This window comes from Cervus canadensis, chromosome X (assembly GCF_019320065.1).
Source record: "Cervus canadensis isolate Bull #8, Minnesota chromosome X, ASM1932006v1, whole genome shotgun sequence".
NCBI lineage: Eukaryota > Metazoa > Chordata > Mammalia > Artiodactyla > Cervidae > Cervus > Cervus canadensis.
The window spans coordinates 55098845-55114662 of NC_057419.1; the positions used below are offsets into that span (position 1 = coordinate 55098845).

At 45.6% G+C, this 15818-nt stretch overlaps 1 protein-coding gene across 1 annotated transcript in view; it reads right to left on the reverse strand.

Moving 5' to 3' along the window:
* The window catches only part of FGD1 (FYVE, RhoGEF and PH domain containing 1), a 42978-nt gene extending 31365 nt beyond the window's left edge, over nt 1-11613 (reverse strand). The window contains exons 1-2 of the mRNA XM_043459744.1: nt 11345-11613; nt 4231-5264 (exon numbers count right to left, since the gene is read on the reverse strand). Coding sequence (XP_043315679.1) covers nt 4231-4537 — 307 coding nt within the window. The 5' untranslated portion in view covers nt 4538-5264; nt 11345-11613. The remainder of the gene's footprint in view (nt 1-4230; nt 5265-11344) is intronic.
* Between the last annotated feature and the right edge of the window lie 4205 nt (nt 11614-15818).

Here is a 15818-nt window from a genome sequence, read left to right on the forward strand (position 1 = left end):
ACTGAACTTCCTACCTGAATTGCCTCCATGTTCCTCCTAGCTCTGAAAACCTTGCTGACACCCTTCTAGAGCCCTTCCTTTGGGCCAGGCCTTGTGCTGGATGCTGCTGATACCAGGGTTTCCTCTGCCCTAGAGTCCCAGAACTATAACTGCCTTCCAACTTGAATGGCCATATGGCAGCCATTCACAAGAGCTGGGCATAAAGGGTAAACTGAGGCTCCCAGTGTCTTATATGGGTGAGAGGTTGACTCATTCCCTTTAGTTTAGATCCCATGCCTCCCTTCAGGGTTGGAAGTTACGGTGAGGCGGCCAAAAAGGGGCCAAAAAGGGAAAACAACGTCAGAGTAGAGGCTGATGTGGTATCCTAATGATACTGACTCACTGTAGGATCACAGCTAAACTGCCTCTCAGAGTCTCCATGGTCCCAGCTCAAGAATGGTGCCCATTCTAGGCTATATATCAGAATCACCTGGGGAGTTTTCACAATAGATTCCTGGGTTGCAACCCCAAGATTCTGGAGCTCTGAGTTAGAGTCTGGGAATCACATTTACTTTTTCAAAGTCAACAAGGGATTCTGATTTTCATCTAGTTTAGGAAACCCAGGACCAGATGGTGACAAGGGACCTTTCCAACTCCAGAACGAGTGTCAGATGATGCCCTAGGCTCCAAATCAGGAGAAGCTAGCCCCTCTTGCTGCCTCCCTCAACTCAGTCCTTCCACTACCCATGAAAATGCTTTAACACCAGACTTTAATGCTTTGCAACTCTTTCAACTGAGCTAAGGTCAAGTCCCAAGCTATCTCCCAACCAGCATCTAGAAAGATATTCCCGAAGCTGAGAAAGAGGGTAGGGTTCTTCCCAAATCTCTATGAACAAACCTATACTTGGGAACTCCTTTCTGACTCTCTCAAAGCACTCTCTTGTATCTCAGAGAGGTTAGGTTATCTCAGTAACCCAATAAGGCCTCACATTTTATTAACCTGGGAAATGGCCATAAAAACAATCATCCAGCCCCTGGATAGGAATCAGGGTAACTAAAAGACAAAGCACTTTGAAGCAATTCAAAGCTTTCCCATGGATAAGATATTAATACATTATTTTAAAAAGCACCCCCCCCCCACATACACCACCAGGATGGACCACTGGCTCCTAAGGATGGTGATTCTATAAAGGCTTCAGCAGTCTGAAGGAGGAAGGCAGGAGGCACACAGAAATCTTAACATATGGACTAAAAATGTTTCAACCCTTTAATTGAAACTTAAGACTCTGTCTCTCATACACACATACACATACACACACACACACACATACACATACACACACACACACACACACACCCTACAATCACCAACCCTGCCCTCTTTGGGCCAATTATAGGCGAGTCCTGTAGAGAATGAAGCAAGTCACTTGTGCCTACCCCTGGGTTGGCCAGGCAGTGGGGGAGGCGGGCTCTCACGCCCCATGCTGCTGTGAATCACATGGCTCAGTGCTTGTCTTGCCAGGGCCTGAGTAATTCCTCCGCCTCCACTTCAGAAGGTTTTTCTTATTTTTTTTTAAATTTTATTTCATTCTGCAGGCTTTGCAACCACATAGACTCCTCATGGCATTCTCTAGATGAGGAAATTTGAGGCTCAAAGAAGGGAAGTCACTCACCCAGGGTCCTACAGTGAGTTAGTGAGGAATGGTTGAATGAGACATCAGGTCCTTCCCTGACACCTTTCTTATTCCCACTCTTCATCTTGAAGTGAAAAAATAGAAAAAGACACCCACCAATGACTAAGGCCTTTTAATACTGTTTGTCAGTCCTAAAAGAAATCAGCCCTGAATATTCATTGGAAGGACTGATGCTGAAGCTCCAATACTTTGGCCACCTAATGTGAAGAACTGACTCATTAGAAAAGACCCTGATGCTGGGAAAGACTGAAGGCAGGAGAAGGGGATGAGAAGATGAGATGGTTGGATGGCATCACAGACTCGATGGACATGAGTTTAAGCAAGCTCCAGGAGTTGGTGATGAACAGGGAAGCCTGGCACACTGCAGTCCATGGGGTCACAAAGAGTCGGACACGACTGAGCAACTGAACTGAACTGAACTAAACTACTAAAGCAGGGACTTCATTGGGAAAAAAAGAGTGTAGGAAATCTGTGCTGCTTTTTGGGGGGAGGAGGGGAGTGATTCATGATGGGTACTGTGATTGTAATTTGGAAGGACTGGTGGAGTGGGAAGAATCACTGCTGTGTATTGATCAGAGGCCAGAGACCAGGGGCCCAGATGCTGCCCAGCTACTGACTCCCATACCAAGAGTATCTGGAGGGCAAGAGTCCAGTTGTCCTTCTCTTAGACAAATAGTTACTGAGGTCCTACTATGTGGCCCCTTTGTATCTGTTTAGGCATTTGTTCAACAAGGATTTATTAAGCATCTACTGTATGCTAGCCACTATGCTAGTTGCTGGGGATCCAGTGATGAACAAAACAGATACAATCCCCTTGCCCTCTTGGAGCTCACATTCTAGTTGAAGAAGACAGGCAATAAATAAGTAGACACATAGAATAAGATAATTGCATATGTACTAAGTGCATGGATGGAAGTGCACTGGCAACTTCGATGGACACCCACAAGGGCCCCTACCTAAAGTGATCAGGGAAGGTCTCTCAGAGGAGATGACATTTGAGCTGTGACCTAAGGGTAAGAAACAAGCCAGGTGGAGAGCTGGGGGAAGAGCTGCCAGGCAGAGGGAAAAGCAGATGCAAAAGCCCTGAGGTGGGAGTGCTTGTGGCATGTTTTGGGATCTGAAAGAAGGTGCTGCAATAAAGTGGGTGAGTAACCTGCTCCACACAGTGTCTGTCAAGGTGAGTTTGGAAAGTCAGCAGGAGCAACATGCAGGCAGGGTGTTAAAGGCCTATTGTTAGCTGATTTATCTCCAGCCCATTTGGAGGGAGCCCCTGAGGTTCCACGACTAGCTCAAGGTCACAAGAGCAGCAAGGGACACATGTTGCTCATACTTTTATGCTTTGCTAATGCTACCTGGTGCTGGTCCACAGTCCCCTAAATCTGAGGAGCCTGGGATGTGGGCCCTGGGAGGTCCCAGAGGCTCAACAGCTCCTTCATTGTTGCCTAGTGGAAGGCACTGTTTTTCCTCCATGGCTCCTGGGCTCAGGTCCACATGGGATATTCCCAGATAGAGGAGGCCCTGCTGGACTCCTCAGACACTCAGGTCTTTGCAGCACGAAGGCCTCTCCAGGCAGTGGTCAGTGGTCCCAGCCTGGCCTAGAGCCGCTTCACTCTGCAAATCCAAGTTCAAGCATCCTGACTTCTCACAACCAACCTTGTAGTCCTGCACCTCTCCAGCTCTGCTACAACTGGCTTTTGCACCGCCCCCCTCCAACCATCACCACCTCCAGCCCTTCCCTCCAACTTGATCTCCAAGGCCCACCTCTTAAGACCACCTTTCTCTCTCATCAGCACCTTTCACTCCCTCCTTCCCTTGTTCTCCTGCCACACGCACTGGCAAAACCCCAACCTTGGATCAATCCACCATCCCTATTTTTTTTTTTTCCACTCATACTCCAGAGCTGCTGAATAGTACAGGAGAAAATCACATAAGCAGAAGGCTTGGCATTACTTTCATGGTCTCCAAGCTCAGTTTGGGGAAGCAGAAAGACCATAGACTTTGGACTCAAACAGATCTGTTTTGGAATCCTGTCTCCATACTAGCTGTGTGACCTTGGACAGGTTACTTAACTTCTCTGAGCCTCAGTTCCCTCATCTACAAAATGGGGTTAATGATATCTACTTCACAGGAGGCTCCTGAAGATGAAATAAAAACCCATGTAAAGCACCCAGCCCGGTGCCTGGCACAAGGTAGGTGCTTGGCAAATGGGAGACTCCTTTTCTCCCATTCCCCCAAACAAGCCCCGGTTCCTCCAACCAAATCCCCCTTACTGCCTTGCAATCCTACCCCTTTTTCTTAGAGTGCTCCCTCTCCCATTAGCCTCAGAAGATAGAAGAGAAGGGGGTCGGAATGGTTGAGAGGGCACAGCGGACAGAGAGGAGGCGGGAGTTGGGGGTGGGGGTGGGACTGGGGTTGAAAGAATTAGAAGGCCGAGGAGCGAGGGAAGCGGTTGGAGGTTGAGAAGAGTCGAAGGGCTGTGGTGAGCGAGCCGGCCCTGAGAACAAGAACCCGCTCCCAGGCCCATGGCTGGGGCTCCCATTCTCTCTCAATCACTCACCAGGCCGGGGCTGCGAGCCCTCCAGGTGGTAGGAGAAGCGTAGGGCCCGGTGGTGCTGTGGACTGGGGCCGCAGGGCAAGACCCGGGGGCCTGGAGCGACGCCCAGGCTGGTGTCCGAGGGTCCGGGAAACTGGGGATCCAAGAGGCTGCCGAGAGCCGAGCCTGAGCCCCTGGGCACCGGCAGTCCGGGTTCCGAGGCTCCAGGGTCCGAGTCAGCATAGGCCGGTGACGCGGCGCCGGGGGAGTTCGCAGTTGGGTGTTCGGGCTCTGAAGGCCCGGCGCCCCCCGGGGCTCGGTGGCCGTGCATGGTCCGGGCCTGGGCGCGGGGCCCGGGCTCCCCGCTTGGCTCCAGCTCCTGGGGCGGAGGCACGGGCGGAGGAGGCCCGGCGCCCGGCGGAGCAGCGGCCTCAGGCTCGGGGGGCGGGGCTGCGGGCTCAGCCCCACTGCGGAGACTCAAGCCCCCAGCCCGGGCCCGGGCCAGCAGCCGTGGCAGCGGTGGCAGTACCAGCAGTAGCCGCGGCCACCGCCGCGGCGGTACCAGGCATCGCCGGCCCCGGCCCCGCGCAGGGAGTGGGTTCGGCGGGGCCGGGGGCCCGCTGGGGAGCGCTGTCTATGCGGCAGCGGCTGAGTGAGGGTCGGGGGGTTGCGCTCGGCGTGGGCTCTCTCGCGAGCAGTGAGCCACTTCCGTGGCCCCGGGGCGAGCGGCGGTCTGTTCCGAGTTCAGGGTCTCTTCTCTCTCCCCAAATGGGAATCGATCTAGGCTCTCCTGGCTGGTCGGAAAGGGTTCTTCCTCCCGCCGCAGCGGAGGCTAGGGGGCGGAGGGGAGGAAAGGAGAGGGAAGGGGAGGGAGGGAGGAGAGGATGGCGGTGGCGGGGGGCGCGCCTATGCGCCGCGCGCTCGGGCTGCGGGGCTCTCCCTCAGCCAATGCCTCCAGACGATGCTCCAGCAGCGGGGGCTGGGGAACAGTCTAGGCCCGGCTCCACCGTCCTCCCCAGCCTCGGCCTGGGTCTCCGCGGTGGCGGGCGGGAAGGAGCCTGGAGAAGGGGGGTGGAGAGGCGGGAGTCGTCGCTGAAGCAGCCACAGCCACAGCGGCGCTGGGACCCAGTTGCCCGGGTCCCGCCCCCTCGCTCAGGATTCGCGCCTGGCCACGCCCCCTAGCTAGGGCCGGCCTCTATTCTCGCTACGACCGCCCTCTAGGCCCTCCTCCTTAAAAATTCCGCCTCAGCCTGCAGTACGCATCTCCCCCTGGTCCAGCATAGGCAAGTCAACGGGCTCAACCTACCCAAATCTGCCTTTCTGTCCCATCTCAGGTCTGTCTCTCTCTGCTCATCCTCAATCTCTTTTCTATCAACCTTCCCAAATGTTCCAGAGTTTCTCTAGAGCTTGGCTCATAGGGGACTTGCCTTTCATGCTCTTCACTCAGCTCAGATCAGACCTCGTGGTCATTTTGCCACCTTTGACCAATAGCCTCAATTCCCGGGATTGTCGCATCTGCCTGGCAACATCCCAACCTTGAATCAGCCCAACTGTCCATCTTTTCTATGCCTGTGCCCAGGCAACTAAACACTGCAGGAGAAAACTGTTCAACCTCATAGATTTGTGCCACTATAAACTCATGGTTCCCAGCTTCTACCAGGCCTTCCGTTCTGATCCACAACCCTTCTATGCCTTCCCGACAGCCCCCTCTCCCATGCTCCACAACAGCCATTTCTAACCTCCCTTCTCCTCAGTCCCCCTTCTTCATCTAATCCCTGACCCTCAGCAGATGACCCCACCTCCTACTTCATAAAGTAAACAGAAGTCACCAAAAAAGGAAGTTCCGGACTTCTTGCTACCAAACCTAGAGTCTGTCCTTTGCTCCTTCCTATTAGCATTTAAACATACTCAGGTCTCTTCCTTCTAAAAACAATTACCAAAACATCTTCCTCTCCAATCACCTCCCTCTCTTCTCTCTATAAATGTCTCAAAAGAGTCACCTGCACTTAACTGCCTTAATTTTCCCATTTCCCACTTATTTTAAAACCCACTCCAATCTGCCTCTATTTATTTGCCTGATACTGCTCTCTTATGAAGGTCTACTGTGGCCCATATCACTAAATCCAATAGAATCTTTTCAGAGGTTATCCTTTTTTTTCCCTACCTGACTTCTTGGTAGCATTTGGCACTAGTGAACATTCCCTCCTCTTTAAACCACTTCTGTGACACCACACTCTTGTTTTCTCCTACTTCCTTGGTAACCCCTTTTTACTTTCCAGTCTCCTTGTACGACTCTTAAAGCTGGTGCTCTTTAGGGTTTGCCCTGAGCTCTCTTATCTCTCTCTCTCTCTCTGCTCTTTCCTGCATTACATTCATTCCCATAGTGTCAACTATCATTTATTTGCTGATGACCCCCAAATTAATACCTCAAGTTCAGATATTTTTTCTGACCTATGCATTCAATAGGTTAATAAACAGCTCTACCTGAATACCCTGGAGACACCTAAAGCTTCAGCTTCTCTCCAACTCAAGGCATCCTCCCTGAAGCCTTTTTGTCCATCTTTGTACCTTATCTTAGTGAATGACTCCAGTTAAGACAGAAACCTGAGCTATACCCTGACTCTTTTCTCTCCTCCACCCCCAATGCAATCACCAAGTCCTGTCATTTTTATCTCCTGAATATCTCCCAAATTTATGTAGTCTCTTCATTTCTGCTGACACTACTCTAATCTAGGCCAGCACTATTTCTAACCTGAATACTGTCATAGCTTGTTTCATTCTTGTTCCCTGGCATCAAGTCTCTTCACTGTAGGCAATGTGATTTTTGAAAAGGTAAACCAAATCATATTACTCTCATGTTTAGAACGTTTTAGTGAGTCCCTACTGGCTCAAAAGGAAAGCTGCCTTCCTCAACAGGCAAAATTAAACTGGGCCCTTCATGATTTGACTCCCACCAGCCTTTCCAGACTCCATGCTTGAGTCAAAGCTGAAATTCTTAGACTTCTCCTTAGTCTGTCTAGCTTTGAGGGCTTTGCATATGCTATTGTATCTGCAAGAAATTTTCTCCACATCTCCCCAATTCCATTTCATCTGTTCTTCAGATCTCTGCTCATTTGATGAATGCCTTTTGGGCACACACTTGGGGCCAGGCACACTGTGAGGCACTATTTATGTAGTGGTGAATAAGACAGATGTGAACAAGATCGTGGTGAACAAACTTGGCTCTCAGAATTTCAGTCTGGTGCTGGAGAAGACTTGAAGTAAACAAATACATAATTACAACATATAAACACACAAAATTACAAATTATGATAAGGCTATAAAGAGCCAGGACAGGATGATAGGAAAGAGAATATGGGGGCAATTTAACCTGAGAGTCAGGCAGATCCTGATATTTAAGCTTAGTGAAGTGGGAGTTAGGTTATGAAGAGGGGAGGCAAAAGTGTCCTAGGCAGAGGCCACGGCAAATAAGAAGGCCCTGGGAAGAAACCAGTGTGGCTGGAGCATAGAGAGCTGAGGGCAAGAGGATGGGATGTGAGGTTGAAGAAGTAGGCTGGCAGAAACCAGCTTATGTTGAGATTTATAGGCCATGGTAAGGAGAACAGATCTTATTCTGTGAGCAATAAAAAGGTACTGAAGCAGTGCTTTTAAATGTGGGTCAAACTGAAGAAGGTATTGAAATCAATTTGATAAAAGAATAGAAAATATCAGAATGTATTATAGGGTCATGAAGGAAGGGTAAGCATGTCTCATGAAACTTTTGTTTCAGTTTGTATCATTTATAATCGTGATGAAATACTATCTCTTTTGTAGATACTTCACACCCCACAAATGCTGAAATACACTACATTGAAGGGTTTTAAGCTTGGGGTTTACATGGTATAGCTCTCTTGTCACTCAGTCGTGCCCGACTCTTTGTGACCCCATGGACTGCAGCCCACCAGGCTCCTCTGTCCATGAGATTTTCCAGGCAAGGATACTGGAGTGGGTTGCCATTTCCTTCTGCAGGGGATCTTCCCAACCCAGGGATCGAACCCGGGTCTCCTGCACTGCAGGCAGATTCTTTACCGACTGAGTTACAAGGGAAGCCCATAGTTAATGTTTAAAAAGATTACTTTGGCTGCTGTGAATTGAATTGGAGATAGACAAGATTAGGAGTCTACTGCAATCAGAGATGATGGTGAGTGTGACTAAGGTGGTAGACTGTGAGATGAAGAGATGTAGATAGATTTGAAAGATACTTAGAATTGAAAGGGCTTGGTGTGCTGGCTTGGGGGTGGGAGGAATCAAGGATGCCTCCCAGGGATCTAGTGATGTGAAGCCAGGTCATTCATTGAGATGAGGAAGATGGAAAGAGGAACAGGTTTTCAGGGGATGATCAAGAGTTCAGTTTTACATGCCCTTGAGATAGCCAAATGAAGAAGTCAGGCAGATAGTGGTATATAGTATACAGAGGAGAAGTATGGTTTCAGATATAATTGAGAGTTGGCAGTATAGAGATAGCATTAAGAACCATGAGAGAAGTCAGTCTGGGACAGAGCAAAGAGAAAGGAAGAGGACCCATGACCAAGCTCTGAGGAATTTCAACTTTAGAGGTTCGACGAAGTAGGAGGTGGCAAAGAGACTGAAAACAGGTAAAGAGATAGGGACATAACTAGGGTTAGGAAAACCAGAATGGATAAAGAATGGATACACCATTGGTGGGAGTGTAAACTGATACAATCACTCTAGAAAATGCTGGGCATTTTCTAGTAAAGCTGAATGATGCACAAACTCTAGGACCAGCACTTTTAGGTGTCTCTCCCAGAGCAATAGTTTCCATAGTGTGGTCTGGGGATCCTGAGGGCAGGGATGGGGAGTGGGGGGGCCAAAACCATAACTCTAGAAAGATGTTATTTGCTTCTTTACTCTCATTCTCTCAAGCATGGAGTTTTCCAGAGGCTAACATGTGAATGTGATATCATAACAGATTGAATGCAGAAGCAGATATGAGAATCCAGCTGTCTTCTATTAAGCCATACAGTAAAGAGATGTGCAAAAATGTAAAACAATGCCACTCTTCTCACTACATTTTTTTGGTTTGGAAAATAGTTATTTTTCATAAAAATGTTACTTTTGTTAAACGTAATGGGCTTATTTAAAATTAATATATTTATATTTTCTTAGTTTTAATTTCTAATACAGCAAGTATCAATTGGTATAAGCCAATACATCAAAGCTCTTTGGGGTATGCAATAATCTTTAAGAATGTAAAGGAAGTCTTGAGACCAGAAAGTTTGAGAATTTCTCCCCTAGAGAAATCCTTGCACGTGTGTATTGGGAGACACTACAAGTGTTCACCAAAGCCTGTTTGACAACATGAAACAGAAACAAGAGCATAAGATTAATAAATTGAGACATGTTTATACAGTGGAATACCACAATGAAATAAATGAATGAACTCCAGCCACATGTATCAACATGGAGGAAACTTAGGAAACCTAATACTGATTCCAAAAAGTTATGGAAGAATATGTTTCTATAAATTTGAACAACATGCAAAATTATACAATATATGGATGCAGTCATATGTTGTAAAACCATACAGAAAAGCAAGGCATGAAAAATGACAGTGGTTGTCTCAGGGAGGGAAAGGAAATGTGATTGGGTAGGACTATGTGGTGGGTTTTGTCATTCAGAAATGATTTTTTAAAATAATTTTATGTATTTATTTTTGGCTGTGCTGGGTCTTCTGTTGCTGTTCAGGATTTTCTCTAGTTGTGGTGAGTGGGGGCTACTCTTCGTTGCAGAGCACAGGCTCTAGGGCATGCAGGCTTCAGTAGTTGCAGCATGTGGGCTCAGTAGTTGTGGTTCCTGGGCTCTAGAGCACAGGCTCAATAGCTGTGATGCACAGGCTTAGTTGCTCAACGGCATGTGGGATCTTCCTGGACCAGGGATTGAACCTGTGACTCCTGAATTTGCAGGTGGATTGTTTACTGCTGAGCCACCAGGGAAGTCCAGAAATGATGTGTTTTTGAAGCTGGGTGATGGGTACAGGTACATAGGTATTCTATAATTTATTCAAACAGTACAGACATGTATATTCTGAAATTTATAATGTATTATCATGAAAAATAAATAAAGTTAAAAAACAGGAATAATTGGATAGAGTGATGGTGGGAGGGTATATTGTTTTAGGACCCTCCCTGAGGTCAGAGGGAATAAAACACTGCCCTCTATCCTGCTGAAGTGGAGCTAGGTGTGTAGGCAATTCCCTTTAGAAACATGGCTATGAATGGGAACAGAGCCCAGAGAGTTCAGGTGATGGTAGGAGGGGCAAAGAATGATTCTTATTAAAGATGGGAGATACTAGACTATGCTTATTTGCTGCTAGGAATGACCCAGAGATCATAGAGAGGGATAGGATGGGAACACAGAAGAGAAAGCGAAGAATGGAAGGGAAAGGAGGGGCTGGGATCTGGGGCACTGGGCCTCAGAGAGAAGCAAAGGTCCTCAGGCCCTTCATTGTAATAGAAAGGAAAGAGACAAAAGATGAACACAGATACTGGGAGGTTTAGAGAGTCAGTGGAGGGAAGAGGCAGGTCTTGGAACAATGTCTGATGGCTTTTGTCACCGAAGCATGAGATACGATCAATTTTCTGTAGAGAGACTCGAAATATTAGTCAGTCTTTCTTAATAGCATGGTTGATAGAAATTTTTTTTCACTATTGATAGTTTAGAAAAGTTTCAGCTTTACAATAATGTACATTTTTAGGACTATTATCAAATGTGGGAAAACCTCTGTTTAATTTCTTTTAAATATGAACTGTAAGATGTCAGGGCATTTCAGTTTTTTTGTAGAGTGAAGAGTACATATCTTCAGTACACTTTGATTTTCCCCTGATTGTTAAGCAGGGCCTTGGAAAAGACCTGTGCAAATAAGGGACCCTGAAGCTTCGTTGACCACTATGTAAACCTCTCTTTGGCCTCTTTGAGGCGTTCTCCCCCAGGAAGCATTCTCTGCTTTTCCCTGGCTGAGGTTCTCCCACGGGGCTTTATTCCTACAACTCACAGGACTTTTCTCAGTCTCTCTGAAGTAGCCAGGTCATCCTTTTTGATAGAGGGAACTCCAGAGGGTAAGGGGTCAGGATACGCTTACCTTGGCTCAGCAGTCTTCCATTAGTCTGTGAGTCTTCACTGGAGTAGTGCGGCATGGTGGTCAAACATGTAGGCCTTAGAGTCAGGCAGAGTGGATTTTGATTTTTTTGCACCTTGGGTGCACAGATAGAACAGGGTTCATTTTAGTCCTTTGTTCATGACATAACTCTCACCATTGGTCCACGCAGGGGACCAATTGGTCCTAGCTCCTCTGTGTGACCCTGGGCAAGTTACTCATCACTCAAAGTCTCAGATTCCCCATCTGTAAACTGGGGATGATAATAGTATCTACCACATCAGAGTTGTGAGGATTCGATAACATAATCCATGTAATACATGCACAATCCCCAGTACCTAATGTTTAATAAGCAGTAGCCCTCCACATGATTGGGAGTATATTGTGGGTGGAGGATACATTACTGCATAACAAAGGCCCAGGCCCTGACTTCCTGAATTCACAGCCTATTGGGCACCACACAGTCCAGTGCCAGCCCTGATACATCCGAGACTTGTGAATGGTTGTTGAATCAAATGGTTGCTCATCTTGTGTCTCTATTTCTCTTTTATTTTTTACTGTCACCTCAGTTCACCATCACTGTCACCACTTCTCAGAGGTCTCCCATCTGTCTTATGCTGCTCACTTGCTTTTCCATTTACACCTCTCTGGTGGTTTCTCTTCCCTGTCTCTCCTATTCTCTCTCCATTTCTCCCCTTCTTGCTCCTGCTCTCACTTTCTGTTGCCTCTGCTGGGGGTTGACTTCTCTCCATTTTATTCTCATTTAACTTATGGTTCTCCTCTTGGTCTGTCTCCATCCTCACATACATAATACCACATTACCCTTCCTCATGTGCTTCTGAATTTGTGTTCCAAGATTTCAGTCTTTTCTGTGTTTTTTTTTTCAAATTCCCTTTGGCCCCTTGGCCTCTTTTCTGTCTGCCCCTCTGTCTGAATCACACTCTACCTATTTATCTTACCTCTGGCTGTCTCCCAGTCCTCATCTTTCTATTTGTACTGCTGCATCCATCTGTCTCTGTTCCCCACCTATCTTTCTCTATTTCTATTCTCACCTTTCTGTTCCAATTTCTGTCTTCACCCCTGCCCCTGCAACTCCCCCCAGAACTAATATTTACATTCTCTGTTTCTGTCTTACACACATACCTCTGTGTTGGTCTTCCTATCCTTTTTCCCTCTTTGATGCTCTCAACTATCACCCCTTTTCTACCTCTGTTACCATCTCTCTTGTTGGGTGGCTCTCCTCATGTGCCTGTCTCTTGCCTCCATCTTTCTGTCCCTATGTGTTTCATCTGTGTGCTATCTTGTCTCCAGTTCCCTGTCTGTCTCTATCTGTCAGTGACAAAGTTGAGAGCATGGTCACTGGTGTTAGATTGTTTGGACTCCAATCCTAGTTGTGTCCTCATCTGTAAAACAGCAGTACCTACTTCAGTGTTACCAAGAGCATTAAATGAGCTAACACATGTAAAGTTTGTAGAACTATGCCTCAGACAACAAGTGCTCAAAAATATTAGCTCCTAAAATTAAACAACAAGGACCTATGGTATAGCATAGGGAACTATATTCAATATCTTGTAATAACCTATAATGGAAAAGAGTCTGAAAACACACACACATATATATACACAACTGAATCACTTTGTTGTACACCTGAAACACTGTAAATCAACTATACTTTCATCAACTTCTTCCTCCTCTTCCTCAATACCATCTCCATTTCTGTCTTTACCTAATCTCAGTCACCCTCCCCGTCACTACCTGGCTGTTACCATTTCTGTCTCTTTCTGTCCTCATGTTTTAGTTAACTGCCTTTCTGACCCCAATCTCTCTGTCTCTGCCCCCCCCACCCCGTACATTCCAATCTAATTTCTGTCAGTCCCTCTTTTTCTACCCTGCCCCTTCCATCTGTCTATACATCTCTCTGTCTCCAATCTTGTTTCTTTATCATCATTTATTAGTATCTGTTGCTACCATTCAGGCCCTATTTCTTGGTCTCTGTCTCTTAGCCTCCTGTTCTCATTTCTCTACCCCTTGTTCCCACATCTATTTTTATTTATGTATTTGTTTTAAAAACCTTATTCTGTTTCTTTCTCCTCATCTCCGTGTGTCTTCTTCTGGCCTCTCTGGACAATTTAGATCAGAATTGGTCTGGTAGATAATGTGGAGCTATAAAAGGGTTTAGGAGGAAGAAGTAGGCCTGGCAAGAGGCGAGTGGCAGGGTGTGGAATTTCATGGCTCTGCCAGATCCTCCTGAAAGACACTGCCTCTGAGGTCAAGGTTAGCATAAACCTCCTCAACTCAGTCTCTTCAAGAAAGACAAAGAATGCTGCAGTTATTGGGAGGACCAGGAAGGGGTATTTTTCTGAGCGAAATTCCATCCGGAAGCTGGAATCCAGAGCATTTCCTGTTGTAATGTTTCTTCCAGACTTGGAGAGTCTGAACTTGCCACGTAGCATGTACACTGCATGCATATATTTCTACAGTAAAATACAGAGATGCATACATAATCCCCCACCCGCAGGCATGTACAGAGACATAAAGATACACATAGAATGACGAACCCTCACAGTTGCAGATACTCAAACACATGGAAAAACACACAGAATGAATTACCAGCTGGCAGAGATGCAGATGTACACAGGGATATTAGAGACCCATGGAAATACCGCCATCATGGCTCATGGACCCATGCAAACAGATACAGAAAAATGACTACCCAGAAACATTTTTGAAAAATTATTCATTTTCAGCCTAGCATTTTAATATAAACAGAAACAAACCAGAGCATCATGTATAAAAACACACCTTTATAGAAGTGTACATATTCATTATATAATCACAAATAATCCAAAGCAACAGGGAATCACATATAACCATTGCTCTGCTGTAAATGCAGAGGTAGTCAAACTTCCTCTGTCCCCAAAAGACAGACATGCTTCTCCTCTTGTGCCCCTCTCTCTGTGAAGGCACCGTCAGGTACTAGACAAATAACTGGAAAGATCTAGGTAAAGTTTTTTCCTAGAAAATTTAAAATGATAAAAATGGCATAGAAGGTAGAGAACTTGAAAAGGCCACTAAGCATTAGTGAAATTGAAAGGGTAGGTAAGGACCTCCCTTTCCTCCAAATCCTGACCCAGATGGATTTACAGGTATAGTGTGCCGGATTCTCAAGAGTTATTTCTCTTCTTACACAAGTTATTCGAGAAAATAGAAAAGGAGAGAAAGCTGCCTAACTCATTTTATTTGTCTAGTAAAATCTTGAAATCTTGATTTTAAAACCAGATAAAGACAATAAAAGAAATCCATAAGTTCATTTCACTTATGAATATAGATGTACAAGTTTTAAACAAAATATTAGCTTATCTAATTAAACAGTATGTTAAAAAATACATCACAATTCAAGTGGAGTTTATTTTAAGAATGCAAGGAGAATGCATTCAATCTCAGAAAATCTATCAATGTAATTTACCATGTGAATAGACTAAATGAGAATAATCATATGATTATCTCAATTAACATAGAAAAAGTATGTTACATGCCTACTTATGGTGAAAACTCTTTAAAAGAATAAGAATAGAATGTAGATTTCTTAACTTGTGAAGGTTACATACCAAAACCCTACATCATATTTTGCTGTAAATGGAGAAACTTAAGATGCATTTCCTTGAAGATTAAGAATAATACTAGATACACTTTCACCAAGTACTGTTTAACATAGAACTGGAAGTCTTGCTTAATACTATTAAGGGAGAAAAAGAAATGAGAATTGTAAGGATTAGAAGAGATAAAACCAATAGATTCAATTGACATACGATTAGAATTTAAAAGAGTTCAGCAAAATCAACTTACAGGACTTTCCTGGTGGTCCAGTGGTTAAGAAACTGCCTGCCAATGCAGGGGACATGGGTTTGATCCCTGATGCAGGACTATTCCACATGCCATGGGGCAACTAAGCCCGTGTGCTATAGCTACTGAGCCGGTGCGCTAGAGCCGGTGCTCCAGAAGAGAAGCCACTGCATTGAGAAGACTGCGTCCCACAACTAAAGAGTAGCCCCCACTTGCCACAACTAGAGAAAAGTCCGCACACAGCAATTTAGCCAAAAATTAAAATAAATCACTTTTTAAAGGTCTTGCTATTTAAAACAAATCAACTTATAAAACTCAATAACATTTCTTTACACTAGCAATAGATAATTAGAAGAAAGTAACAAAAGATACCTAAAATCAGTCACTAGACTAAAATTAATCATGGTGGACGGTGACAGCAACCATGAAATGAAAAGATACTTGCTCCTTGGAAGAAAAGCTATGATAAACTTAGACAGCATATTAAAAAGCAGAAACATCACTTTGCCGACAAAGGTGCATATAGTCAAAGCTATGGTTTTTCCAGTAGTCATGTATAGATGTGAGAGTTGGACCATCAAGAGGGCTGAGTGCTGAAGAATTGATGCTTTTGAAC